Raw genomic sequence first — 14,414 nt, forward strand, 5'->3', positions numbered from 1 at the left:
CTGGTAAGAAAAAAAACAAAACAAAAAGGCCAATTGTGTGTCGGCGCACAACATAATTTTAAGGCTGCAGATTATTCAGTTTGCATTTTTAGGTTTGTGGAAACCTCCGTAGACTTTAACCAGATCCTTTTCCGTTTTACAGGTATCGCTTCTGCTCCCATCAATCCTCCATTCAGTGTCTTTCCAGCCGGAGACTGATAATCGTTCCAACTTTCCAAATGATCGGTCATTCCACATCTTTAAAAAGCAGAGGTTGGTTCTGTGTGTGATCTAGGTATCAGACTATTGTGTCCAAAGTTTTTTACCACTGTGCCTGAAACATTACCGGAGTTCTCACCACACAAAAAAAATCTATCTGATCACAGTAACTTTTTGTTTTATTTCCTGATTTGTATCCTGATTGCGGTGAAGTCTCTTTCCCTCTAGCTCATATTAATTAAGTGTTCCTTGTATGTTTCAGAGATATATTTTATGAGCTGCTGCGTGAGTTTGAAGATTGCCATGAAAAGGCCGACTGGGATTTTGAGCGCTGCCTGGGCAATAAGATCAGGTATGCGCTGCTTGTAGCTTACATGCTCCATTTGCATAATCTGAACTAAACCTGCATTTGAATGCTTACTAATAGTCTTTTGTTAGGACTGTTGTATACAATTGATAATATAGATGTAGGGGTCCATGCTATTAGCCACAGAGGATTTGCGATTGCTAATCATCACGGCATCGGATGAACGTTAACGGCGGAAGGAGTTCACACTAAGGTGCTCACTGCCCCATAGTGTTGCGAGCAAATTCGGCCCTGCGAAGGGTGGGGGACCGGGTTAATTCTGGTACCATTGCTGGTGTTTAAATGCATTGGAGCAGCACCCAAACGGCACCTCTCACCCTTCACAAATAATAGGATTGACCCCAAAGTCTATTCTCTCCATGATTTTTAACACCGGATGCAAAGCTTTTGTATTACTCTTAAGGATTTTAATATATTCCTGGCATCTTTTGTTTTTTAAGCCTAAGGGAGATATTCAGTAATTTTCCGGATTTAGCTGAAAAATCCGGACATAGCTATTCAATACGGCCGTGTTTTTCCACTGATGCAGCTTCAAATTTGTTGAAAAGTCGAATCTGCATCGGTGGAAAATAATCAAAAATGACTTAATTTTCAACTAAACGGATCAATTCCCAGGCCCATGTGTTTTCTGACCAGGCTGATTTTTTCCCAGCAGCCGAAAAATCGGTACTTTGTTTGAGCAGGTCTTATTGAAGTTGTAATAGACTTTCTGTTCATCCATGGTGGACGTTGGAGCACTTGAGCTTCTTGGGCATTTACGGCAGCTTTTAGCCTCCTCTCCTATTGGCTGACCTTAGTCTTTCAACATGTCAACCAGAGCTGGACACTTGTGCTGTAGGAAGCCACTATATTTCAGTTTATGTTAGTATATGAGTGTTTTATGTACACTTCCATTTCTCTGGCCTGGGCCTTTTGCAGCCTCACTTTCTTCTTTTGGGTTTGTAACCACAGCTGTCCTCCCCTGTTTTTCACTTCATTTTTGGAATGTAGTCCATTGCGAAGCCCGGAGGAGTGACCAGTGCAAAAGTTTATGGGGGAAATTTACTAATATGGGAGTTGTATTTCACTTGGGATGTTGCTATGGGCAACCAATCAGAATCTACTTCTTATTAAGTTCCCTCTTTGTCTATTTCAAGTGTCATTCCAAATTGGCAGCATGCGAATGGATGTTTATGCCAAACATCCATTCCCAGCCTATTGTGGGCGAACCCGCACTTCGAGGGGGGTGGGTGGACGGTCGTTCGCCAGGCGGGGTTTGGTGGACTCGCAAGGCTGCGAATTGGCAGCCTTGCGAATCAACCAGAAAAATCCCCCAAGGCCCTTATTCAGATCTGAGCGCAGTACAAATGGGGCAGGTGGGGCAGTTAGATTTGTGTGAGTTATTTTGTTTCTGTGCAGGGTAAATACTGGCTGCTTTAATTTCACACTGCAATTTAGATTTCACCCCATCCAAATGTAACTCTCTCTGCACATTTTACATCTGCCCCACCTGCAGTGCACATGGTTTTGCCCATTTTGAGAACACATTTGTCAGATCTGAATAAGGGCCTTAATCTTTAAAAAGGTAAAGCAAAAGCTAGAGTGAAGAAGGAAATGACAGCAGAGGAGAGAACAGAACCTCTGGGATGGGTCCTAGTGATTCAAGCTGAAATGACTATACACACATGTGGGTATCCAATGTCTGCTTCCAATGATTTCCCTCCATTGGAAATCATTGGTCTAAGATCTGACTAGATCTGAGCACCAAATGTTGAGAAATGTGTCCTCATTGGCACACCCTCTCCAGCATCTATCTGATGTGCCAGGATACATTTTACTCCATCAAGAGGCACATTAGCCTCTGTATAGTAATGTATAGGTGTTCTCTTTGGGGTTAATGAGTGGGAGTAACTTTTGGGGACATATTCTAGTGTTCCAGTGCCCCATTGTATGTAAGGGATTTAATGCAAATACATTCCTCTGCTGCTGCGTCGAAGTCCTTGAAACCTGTATTAAACACCATTTTCCTGGCATGGCCCAGGTGTTTTTCTAAAACAAAACAAAGATTTTGTGCTAATTTCTATGGCTTTTCTTTCAATGAATGATGGAATCTTAGGAATGGGTTGTGAACATATCTAGCAGAAATTCCATATTTGTTTAGAGACATTTGTCTAGGTAGTGTTACAGTTCTCCCATGTTCTGTATATGGACATTCCTGCCCTGTGCTGTGAGGGGGAAATAACGGGACAATTACTAACGGAGATGATCTGCTGTGCCTTCTACTATTTTTAGCTACATCTAATACACTGACGATTTCCCATTCCGTTGTTGATACGATGTGCACCACAAATGCCTCAAGAACAATAGTTGCACATTACCATTTAGGCACGAGACATTTCCCTCCTCATACCTCAAATTACAAGCTTTGCCTTTTTTATCCATGTTTTTGCATGTTTCACTGTAAATTTTGTAAATATGCACTATACGTTTTCTCTGCTCTAATGTAATAATATTATCACAGTAGTATCGAGGAAGTGACTATCAGGATTGGAGACTATCCATTGACCATCCCTATTAGATACTAGCTGTTACAAACCCTATGTTCTAAGAAGCTTGGTCTTTCACGTTTTGTCCTTTTTTCATTTTCTTTTTTGAATTCGTATTTTTTATTGAAATTTTAACAGGTTACAGAGAAAAAAAAAAACAATAGTGCAAAATTATCATATTTTGCAGCGTACAATCGACATAAGTTCAGTTTCATTAAGTAAGGATACACAAACGGCACAGGTCAAAGAGACATGCATTGGTCCCTGCAGAGTTAAACATTTACAGTTGCATACAGATTATAAAAGCAATGCACAATGCATGCGTTCCCTTCAACCGCTTCACTTGGCAGACACAGTGTGACTACAGGAACCTTAGTTGGCATATATAGAAGAGGTCCATCTGTCCCAGACCTTTTTGTGCTTCTTTTCCACGCCCCTAGCCAAATATACATATCTCTCATGCTCTACGGTTTCATTAACTAGTGACACCCAGGATGGGAAGGATGGGCCTGTAGAGGCAAGCCATGTACGTGCTATGCACACCTTGGCTAGGGTACAGAGGTTGACAATATATTTACGAGTATTGGGATCTAGGATTTCATCTTCAATGGCAGCTAGCAGACAGGTTGTTGGAGTCAGTATATCTGCAGGAATACCCGTGGATATTATTGCCCGAGAGGTTTCCCTCCAAAATTTCTCCACCTCTGGACATGCCCATAAAAGGTGAATAAAGTCAGCGTTCAGCGTGGAGCATTTGGGACATTTTGAGTCGCTCCTGCCCCCCATACTCTGAATTCTAACGGGTGTCAAGTAGACCCTATAAAATATATAAAGCTGTATCTGTTGGAACCGCGCCGAGGTGGTGGAGCGTCTGGCGCCGGACATGGCCAATTCCCATATTTCCTGGGAGAGCGGCCCAACGTCCCGCTCCCAGCTAGTTCTAAGGTGAGTAAGGTCTTCTACATGGTGCGCTGTGATGAGGGCGCTATATAATTTAGATACCTGGTGTCTACCTCTCACCTCCAGTAGCATTTTTTTAACCGAAGAGGCCTGAACACGAATAGCTCCACGTTGGAGTTGCAGGCTGCATGCGTGTTTTAATTGAATATAGCGAAATAATTGCGTATCTGGGACATTGTAGTCCACCTGTAATTGCTGGAAAGATTTAACTTTCCCATCAGAGAATAATTGACCTAAAGTGGATACTCCACGTCTTCTCCATGCCGCAGCCAGATCGCCCTCTACAAGCTCCTGGAGCCCCCTTGTTCCAAATAAAGGGGTATCTGGATCCCACCCCTCCGCACCCAAGACCTGGGTTGTCCTTTCCCAGATCAGTTGTGCCTGCTTAACAATGGGTATGCTACTTATCACCCTACTTCCTGACAGCAGGATCTGTAGTGGTGACATCTCAGGGAAAATTGTCTCAAACATCCTGGTAGGGAGGGTCTCTTCAGAACTGTCACCCACCCATTCACAGAGATGTGCTAACTGAGCAGCTAGGTAGTACAGCCTAAAATGGGGCACTGCCATACCTCCCCTATCGCGTGCACGCGTTAAGTAGTTCAGGCTAATTCTCACCCTTTTGTTCACCCAGATGATCGAGGAGAGTACGCTATCAATTACTTTAAAGGTGGAGTGCGGGATGTAAACAGGGGAATGCTGTAGGATGTATAACAGTTTGGGTTGCGCAATCATTTTGACAAGGCTTATTCTACCAGATACAGATAGTGGGAGCTTCCCCCAGACAGATATTCGTGACTTGAGGTAGTCAATTTGTGGGCTAAGATTTAAGGGAACATACAGGGCAGGTGTGTTAGAAATCCAGACACCAAGGTACTTGAATTTGTCTACCCACTTTAGCGGCATAGCTATGCTGGGATCATTGGGTGGGGGCCCTCTATGTGGGAGGATACAAGATTTGTCCCAATTAATTTTGAGACCTGAGTAGGTACCAAATGTGTTGACCAAGTCTAGCAAGGCGGGCATGGATTCTTCATATCTCGAAATAAAGAGCAGGATATCATTCCTTTTTTCATTTTCACCATGTTTGCTGCCTCACTGTATAATTGTTCCCTAACACACTGAGATCTTCTGATTGGTGCGTCATATAAATGCACACCTTTGTACCTGTACCTGGCTTGTTGCTCCTCTTGTATAAAATGTCAACACTTAGGAAATGCCGTAATGATCCCTAAGTCAACAATCTACTTTGGCGCTTTCCATAACACGCATATATACCAGACTGACATGGGAATTATGGACTTGATGACTTGCTACCCTTTATGCCTGTGTCTAACAGCTGAACATCAGACTTTATATAATCTTGCATGTAATGTAATCTATAGTGATATTGCGAAGTACGTATTGGAGCGACATTAACACCTCTGTGTTCTATGTTTTTTTTGTTAGGACGATGATGTTTAACCTGTCTGTAGCCTCTAATCACAGTCATTTTGCTAGACTGTTTCAGAAGCAGCTTATCCAGGTACACCTGTGTTCTCCTATGTAATTAGTGGGTTTGCCTTGTGTATTGCTGGTGCCCAATGATTTGTTTGAGTGATCCATCTCTCACTGCATCAACGTATTCCTTTCTCAAGTCCATTCTTTCACTATACCATTACGGCATCTATGTGGAAATGAGTATAATTCACTTTAACTGCAGACATTTTACCGGATTAAGTGATGAGGTTTTTCCTAGAGCTACAACAAAGCATTAGCTGTATTTAGTGCTAGATCCATCCTGCCTTCAATTTTGTGATCTGCCATAAATTGTAAGCTGCTGGTACATGTATGTATAATGATGGCTCTATAGAACCTCTCCTTGGTACTTAAAGTCCTGTAAATAACTAGGCAGCCAGAATCAGAAAGAAGTGATGATCGGCCCTATAGAATAGTATCAACTCCTATATAGCCTCTGTGAAAATCCCAAAATGGCCGTGCGGGCAGCGTCTGGGGGACTCGCAAGGCTGCGAATAGCTGGACCCCTGTTATAGGATTTGGTGATTTCACATCGCACCTCGACTCGGATTAATACGTCATCAACCCAGCAATAACCAGGGTCGAGGATTCGTGTGAAAGGGGTATTAGTGTGCCTAGAGGAGTGCTAAAGTGGCGATTTCATGTATAAGTGATATGTGCAGATTTTTGGACTGTCAGAATTTTTTTTTATAATGCAGGCTTGCATCTGTAACATAGGCTGTCAGGACATATATGCATTACCAAAAGAAATAATGAAGTTCTCTTCTATGTATTTCTTTTATTTCAGATGTGTAAGGGGCCAAGTGGAGGTATGGGAGGTGCTGGTGATAATCCAGACCAGGATGTGCTTAATATGATTGGCTCAGACAACCTCAACAGACTGAAGCGATTGCAAGAGAGATTTGTGACCCCCCAAAGTGGTGGTGGCCCCTGTCCTCCTCCTTCCTTTCCTGGGTTCCAAGAATTCTTCCGAGACTTCATTCTCAGCGCAGGAAGGTAAATGCTGCTGTGTACTTTGTCTTTACTCCAGATCATACATTTAGGTTCTTTTATGTTCATGAATCTTTACTACTACTACTGCTGCTACTAGCACTACTGCTACTGCTGCTACAATTGCTGCTACCACAACAAGTACTAGTACTGTTTTTTTTTTTTTCCGTTTTTTTTCTTACCCGTGTACATATTGAGATGAAACCTAGTTACAGATGGAGCGCCCCTCAGCCAGCGCCGGGGCTCGCCAGAATACCCCCGCTGGCGATCGGAGAGGCGCTCCATCTGACTGGGATGCGCCAAGTATCTCAAAGTATCAGCGGGGGCTGTTGGTTGGCGATCCCACAGCCAGACCCCTGCTGAATGAGCCCAGCTCCATCTGTACAATGTACATTTTTATTTTGAAATAATTTATGCTTTCCTCTGAATTTATTAGCATGCAACGAGACCTCAATCAGCCAAGTTGCAAACTTTAGCATTGTCTTCAAGTACAGTACAGATGTGTCCTCATATATATTAGTGTTCATTCTAGCACCTGCTATATTTGAAAACCCATGCAGTTCCTCTTCCCTGCCTGGGGTGTCGCTGTCTGCTGTGGTGTTTCTAGCACAGGTCTGGTTTGCATATCAGTGCTGATATACAGACCACACTGTGCTAGAAGCACTACAGCAGACAGCGACACCCCAGGCAGGGAAGAGGAACTACATGGATTTTCAAAGATAGTGGGTACTAGAAAAAAACACTACATATAGCCTCAATATGCCAAGCAGCAGGACGTGCCTGGCGTGAGTGAGCGGACAGGTCCATGCAACTCTGCTAGCTACACCTAAAACGGTCACTTGGGGGAGAAGCGGTATCAGCGGAGCTGTGTGTTCTGATACGGTTTCTCCCTGCATGTATAAAGCTACTGACATATACATTTCCCCCTGCTAGAGAGCCGCACCTATAATGATGGGCGCATAGCACCCCTGTCTCCATACACACTTCTCCGTCATACTTGGGGGAGATGCGGTATCGCATAACATAACGGCGGTGATACTGCTTCTAACCCTCTGTTTTCTGTTCTTAGTCACACGAGTACTGTTCCTGCTTCAGTGTTTTTATTTTTTTATTTCCTATTGGCTTATTAAAGTCCAATATGCAGTGCTAAGCACCATGGGATGTAGCGGGGGAGGAGACAGCCCACAAACACAGATGTATCCATGTTCCTCTTTGCTGGGTAGAGCAGCGCGGCTTGCTGTACTGTATATAGCGCGCCAGGAGGTGCAATAATTCTTATAGAAAGCAACACCATTCCTCCTGTCACTAAAACTAGTGCTGCTTAATCAGAACCGTAACGCCTTCTTAGGAGCAACATGAAATTCTGAACAGCAGTGCTGTCTATTGAGCTGTGTGTCCCTGTTTTACATAGAGACACACATACATGTTCCCTGAAGGACATCGACTGCAAACAAATCTTTTCACACAAGGAGATATGATTTCCTATGTGACAATATACCATAAACTCTCCCATGTCAATGTATTTAAAAAGCAAAATAACATATACATTTCTCTTAAGTGCTTCATCCGTGCATTATAAACGTGCACTTCTACAACCATGTACGAAGCACTACTTATAATATGCTAACACATAACTGAATATATATTTGCAGCACATGGTGCTTAGTACTGATTAGCTCATTTATGTATTGGCGAGCGAGTTACAAGCTTGTCCCGTGGGACTGGACTGGACTGGACTGGTCTGGTCTGTGGCCACGTTCTCAGTGTGACCTTTTCTCCATGGTTTCCATCCCTTTTTTTAGCTACCAGTTTAATCACCACCTAATGGACAGTTTGTGCCAGGAAATACAAGAGCTAGATGCTATTTCCATTGTGGAACATGAGACGACGGATAGGGAATCGTATATGGATGAGCAGGTAAGCGCTGATTCGGAAGTCTGTAACTATGGAAAGCGTACTATAGATCATAATGAGAAGGGAGGTGAAATCCTGGGTATGAAAGAGCTGAATAATGTGCTTTTTAATTACATGGAGTTTTTGGAATTAAAAGTGATGCGAGTTGTCATTTCTTCATTGCATTCTAGAAAATGAAACCCAACCGCTTTCAAAGTCGGGCCTGTTCTATCAATCTGCCTTTTCAATGCTGTCGGACAAGACAACATTGAATAGGCACCCGCCGCTATTTTCCCCGTCGGAAATAGCGGCGGGGATTGAATACCCCCCTTACATTGCCGATTATAGGCAAACCAGTAGTATTTTTGTTTTGACTAGGTCAAATGTAGCACTTTACTGGTTCTATCTGAACAGGAGGTCAGTTTGTGTAAGGGAAGATCGTCTCTTTTTTTTAAGAAGGATTTAATTTGGTGTAAGTGGTCAGCAGAATGTTATCGGTGCATGTCATTTTGTCACTGCAGCATTTTGTTATTTTAAGCGATATCGGCAATGCTGCTTTTTGTACATATAAATGAGCCAATCCTGTACAACGGCACACACACAAAGTTCCGATAACCTCCAATGTATTTAATCCCCAGGATTACCTCCAATGTATTTAATGTTTCAGGATGAAAAAATCCGCTTTGCGTCAATTCTGTTGACTGTCAGGCTTCTGGCAAAGTTTTTGGGGTTTGTGACATTCTTGCCGTACAGTACTACAGAGTCTCTCAGTAGTGAGTTACAAGAGTCTGCAGTCTCCTTACGGAATCAGGTAAAATGTTTGAAATATTCTTTCATTTGAAAAAAATGTCTCCGTGTCTCCTTTCATTTTGCTTTTTATTGGCTCTACACCCTTCCAGTCCCCTTGTCCAATTCTTTCTTCCTCTATATCCTCTGTTCCATATCACTATTTTCTATCTTGCCTCATTAGGAGCTGCTCTTTGATGATTTCATCTCATTCTAGACTCAGCCCACCTTGGACGTGTTGCTGTTGCTTAGACGATCTATACAAGACCATCGCACAGTGCTTACCGTTCCATGGGCAGTAGAATATTTATCACTGGTGGATTGTGTTGCACCCTACCTCGATTATTACAGAAAGGTTTTCTGCCTGTTACTTTACCTCTACAGGTGATCAGAACGATGAGTATTTCACTATTTGTATTTTTTTTGGAAAGGACAGCGGTAAATCTGCTTTGAAGAGTTATTATTGAGATACTCTTTAGTGTTTGCTACAGTTAAAAGGCAGAGTAACTGTAAGCATTGCAATTGATGATCCATTGCTCACTTTGGGGCAGATGTGTGAAGCCTGGTAAAGTGGAAGGTGATAAAGCGGTAGCCAATCCGCTGTGTTTATAAATAACAGCTAGGACCAGCTTGGCTGATGTCTTATCACATGCCACTTTAAATAGCTTAATACAGTGGTAGCCAACCCTAGCCCTCGAGAGCTACCAACAGTTCACATTTTCCAGACAACCTAGCTGCTGCACAGCTGCACTCATTAATCACTGACACATTTTAAAAGATACACAGATGGAGCTAATTAGCTCACTTGTGATTCTGTGAGGAGACCTGCAAAACATGCACTGTTGGTAGCTCTCGAGGACTAGGGTTGGCTACCCCAGGCTTAATACAATGGTCTCCAACCTTATTTGGGGAGAGAGCTACTCAAAACAAAATAAACAGCCTGAAGAGCTACTAAAATAAAAAAATAAATCTGCATAATAATCGAAAAATGCGTTTCACATTATGCCACACACTGTAATTCCCCTGACACATTTTCCCACATACCGCAATGCCCCTGACACATTTTGCCACATACCGCAATGCCCCTGACACATTTTGCCACATACCGCAATGCCCCTGACACAATATGCCACACGCTGCAATGTCCAGTATACCGCATACATACCTCCCAACACTGGAGGCAGAGGAGAAAGTTCATCTGTGCAAATTGGTGGGCATGACCTACTATCGTGGTACTCCTGTAAGGCCACATCCCCCATTTTTTCCACTATGGGGGCATGGCCAGCGCTCTGAGAGCTGCTGGCTATGCCTCCAGCCTCACTGAGTAGATGCTGTGCCATATATACACATGCCACCAGTAGTGCCAGGTACACAATGCCCCCAATATCCGCAGTTATGCCATAAACACAATGCCCCCAGCAGCGGCGGTGGCGGCAGCAGGCAATGGGGGGAGGGAGGGACGGGTGGCTGAAGTGGTCAAGCCACCCGGATCGCTACCAGTAGCTCAGGTAGACAGGTTGTTGACCTCTAGCTTAATACATCTGCTCCTTTGTTCTTTGCTAGCACCAGACGCATGGTCTTTACTACATTTGTGTCGTTTATTCTATTTGTGTTTGTAGTATCAGGTACAGGAGAATCATTGGTTTTTCGTTGTTATTTATTGTCTTAGGTATAAGCTGGTTCTAAGCGAGGAAAAAGAGATGGGTATCTTAAACAAACTGCTGCTGCTTAGCGTTCTGGGCTGGCTTTTCCAGGTACCCCATTTCCTGCTTCTCAGTATTACTGCCAGCTTTCCCATTCCAGCAATCAGTATTGATTATGTTTATGTTCTAAGGTTCCTACAGTCCCAGAAGATCTGTTTTTTAACAGTGAAGCTGCTCCAGATAAGATTTCATCCAGCACAATGGTGGCAATGCAGGCACTGGTAAGTCTGTATTATTATCATTGATTGTACTGTAAAATATGTTGCATAAGTTTCCTTGTAATTCCATTAGGCATTGCTTGAGGATAGGGTTACCACCTCATCCCTTTAATTCTGGACACATATTAATTACACAGGTTCTGTGGCTGGCTGACTTCAAGACTCCATTTCACCTGGTTTTAATCAGCCCCAGAACCTGTGTAATGAATGTTTCCAGAATTAAAGAGATGAGGTGGTTTCCCTTCTTGAGGGAGGTGTTGGGGGTCTGCTCTTCATATCTTCTGGCCAAGATCGGAGAGCATCAGGAGCATGGATACTTGCACTGGTGGAAGAGTCCCCCCAGTGAGCCCCTGCAGAGAACCAATGGGATATTTAGAGCAGGAGTGGTTTGTGGAATATGTACTGAATGCAGAGTGGTGTGTCTTGATCTAAGGGAAATGACTATATGCGGGAAGCCACATATTGTGTGGTTTGGCATTTTTAGCTTAAATTCGGCTTATGTGAAGTAATTAAAAGATTATAGTGTGTAGTGCTCCTCTGTATAAAACAAAGACCATACTCCGATCTGAGAGCCTGATTAAAATTTGGACACAAATCAGACCGCAACCACATCTTTGTGTACAGAGATTCTGCAATAATAGGCTAATGTAATCTGCATGGAGAAGTCGGTTGGTGGCCTCTCTAATAACCATCTGCCCAACTGTTGCGCTGAATGTCTGTTGGAACACCTGCACAGAACACCAGCATAATGTCCAGCTCTGAACTCGGGGCCCAAGTTTAAAAAAAAAAAAAATTATGTGCCGAAATAAATTCCCTAATAAAGTGTAAAGGTGCCCACACACGCACCGATCCCGGCGGTGCGATGGGGTGCGCGCTCCCGCGGCACCTTATCGCACAGTACAAAAAGTATGTGCTGCACATACTTTTTGTACTAGCTTTTTATCGCATCGCATGCACAAGGCATACGATGCGATGCTATGGCATATATTCAATGCCGTGGGCGAGCGGTGACTGCGAGCAGGACTTTTTGCTCGCAGTCACCGCTCACCCTGTCAGTATTCAACTGACACCCCTCATTCGCAAATTCCCCCTCGCTCCGTTTTTTGAGCGAGGGGGAATTTGCGAATGTGCCTCCAAAAACTGCGAGAGCCGAGGCTAATTACAGCGAGTTTGCTGCACTAGCCGCGGCTCTCGCAGTTTAGGGGAATCCTCGCCGTTCTGTGACTGCGAGGATTCCCCCGGAACGTTGCATAGTGCGAGCGGCCGGCGCGGGGGTTAAACTGCGAGGATCACTGGTTTTCTGTGATCCTCGCAGTTTAACCCCCTCGCCGGCCGCTCGCACCGGCATTGAATACTGCACTATGTGTGCTAGTTAAGCACAGAACGCACGCCGGGATCGGTGCGTGTGTGGGCACCTTAACCTATTTCAGATTCAGAAATTATATTGTCGTAGTTGATGGGGAGCGGTTGTGGGAATGTGTTGTATGGATGGGAACTGTTTGATTCGGCCAGTATCCGCATACGATGATCTATCGGGCATAAGTAATTGTCAAGAATCAGTGCTGGATGCTGTTGAATCTCCTAAACAATGTTTGGAGCATAACCTAGCAATAACCAAACTTCTTTTCTCTTACTGTAGGATTGTGTGCCTTTGGTGGACCAGCAACTTCTATACAGCTGTTGTCCTTATATTGGTAAATCACTTTCTTTTTTTACATGTAGCACAAAAACATTGTATAGTACGTAGTATCTATGATGCAATAAGGCAGATGTTTGTCATTGTTCATCAGTTGTATGGTAGGAAGGCGTTCGCAAGCCATACCTGTTACTGGTAAACTGGTCCTGGTAGTTTTGTAGCTGATGGTGTGGAAAAAGTTGTATCATTTGTCCTTCTCTGGAGAGCCATGGCTCACTAATGCTTATTATCATCTATTGTTCTCAGCTGCAATACAATACATAGAACAATACAGTAGGGGATTAGTAGAGGATTAAGGCCCTTATTCTGGTTGACTCTCTCAGATGCGAAGTCGCATCCTTGGGAGTCACCCTAACCCCACCTTGCGAATGGTTAGCCGGCGCCACCCATTTGCAAAAGGGGTTCATTCGCAAGGCTTGCGAATGGATGTATTACATGAACATCCATTCGCATGCCAGTGGGAACCTCCCAATCTTTCGATGGTGAAGGCGCACGCATATGTAAGGGTGGCTCCAGTCTTTTTGGCGCCTTTGGATGCACCCAGCATAAACACATGCGTAAATATGTTGCTGCGCATGCGCAATAAAATTGTTATTTCCGCTACGAATGAACCCGAATAAGGGCCTATGTCTGACAGCTCTCACTCACTTAATCCTTCTAAAGGGCTAGATGAGGATTGCTCTATCTGTATGCTAGAACGCTCAGCAAGATGAGAACACTGCACACTGAGAGGAGCACACTGCACACTGGCCCTGACCGGCTATTAAGTAGATTTATCCAGCATACTGGATATTTGTCGCCAGGCAATAGCAATGCGTCTGGCTGCGCATCACTATCACTATGGCCCCTACACAGATCACTTAAAAAATGCCCTGAACTCACCCTGTGTGTAGCCTTATAAGGCTCTTTTATAGGTTCTAGCTTTTCTTTGTTTACATGAACTTTTGTGCACAATCTATTTTCTTTATGCCTTTGTATTTGTGTTTTTATTATATGTATGCTCTTGTGTAATGATTGTAGTTCTTATCTGTGCTGTGCGCTATTGTTGGTGGTGGCTCTTTATGTTGTCTATAGCCCTGATATGGGGTTTGAAGCAGTGTTTAACCTGATATACTGTTACGGTAGACCATGTCCATGTAGACCTAAAGCTTGTGTTGACCTTCTGTCAATGTTGACCATTTTTAGGTTATCGATCATCTATACTGTAACGGTTATTCTATTATGTTATTATTATCTAAAATGTATTAACTTACTGTAAATACTAAGTAATATATGTAAAAAGGGTAAAAAAAAAAATCTAATTTTTTTTTTTTTTTTTTTTTGGTTGTACAATTTTATAAATAATAGCTGGATAATTAACAACATCATGTATTAGTGTTTTGTAGTACACACAATTGTGAAAGCTCATGTTTTGTGAGTGGTGGTTGTCATTTTTCGGATATACCTTTCTTGGTGTCCATTCAATTTGTGTGTGGTCATGAAATTTATTTATTCATTTCTGGTATTCTTTTTGAAAATCAATAAACAGCCGGCAGGGCAGGTCCCTCTATACCAGGTATG

General features: G+C 43.3%; 1 protein-coding gene across 1 annotated transcript in view; it reads left to right on the top strand.

The window, feature by feature from the left end:
- CDAN1 (codanin 1) overlaps nucleotides 1-14,414 on the top strand; it is a 72,105-nt gene that overhangs the window by 35,546 nt on the left and 22,145 nt on the right. Inside the window, 10 exon segments of the mRNA XM_083166065.1 lie at nucleotides 143-252; nucleotides 461-550; nucleotides 5,500-5,575; nucleotides 6,356-6,564; nucleotides 8,361-8,475; nucleotides 9,119-9,262; nucleotides 9,455-9,621; nucleotides 10,907-10,991; nucleotides 11,072-11,161; nucleotides 12,798-12,852. Of these exon segments, the coding sequence (XP_083022191.1) occupies nucleotides 143-252; nucleotides 461-550; nucleotides 5,500-5,575; nucleotides 6,356-6,564; nucleotides 8,361-8,475; nucleotides 9,119-9,262; nucleotides 9,455-9,621; nucleotides 10,907-10,991; nucleotides 11,072-11,161; nucleotides 12,798-12,852 (1,141 nt within the window).

Source organism: Crinia signifera, chromosome 12 (assembly GCF_055691185.1).
Source record: "Crinia signifera chromosome 12, ASM5569118v1, whole genome shotgun sequence".
Classification (NCBI taxonomy): Eukaryota; Metazoa; Chordata; class Amphibia; order Anura; family Myobatrachidae; genus Crinia; species Crinia signifera.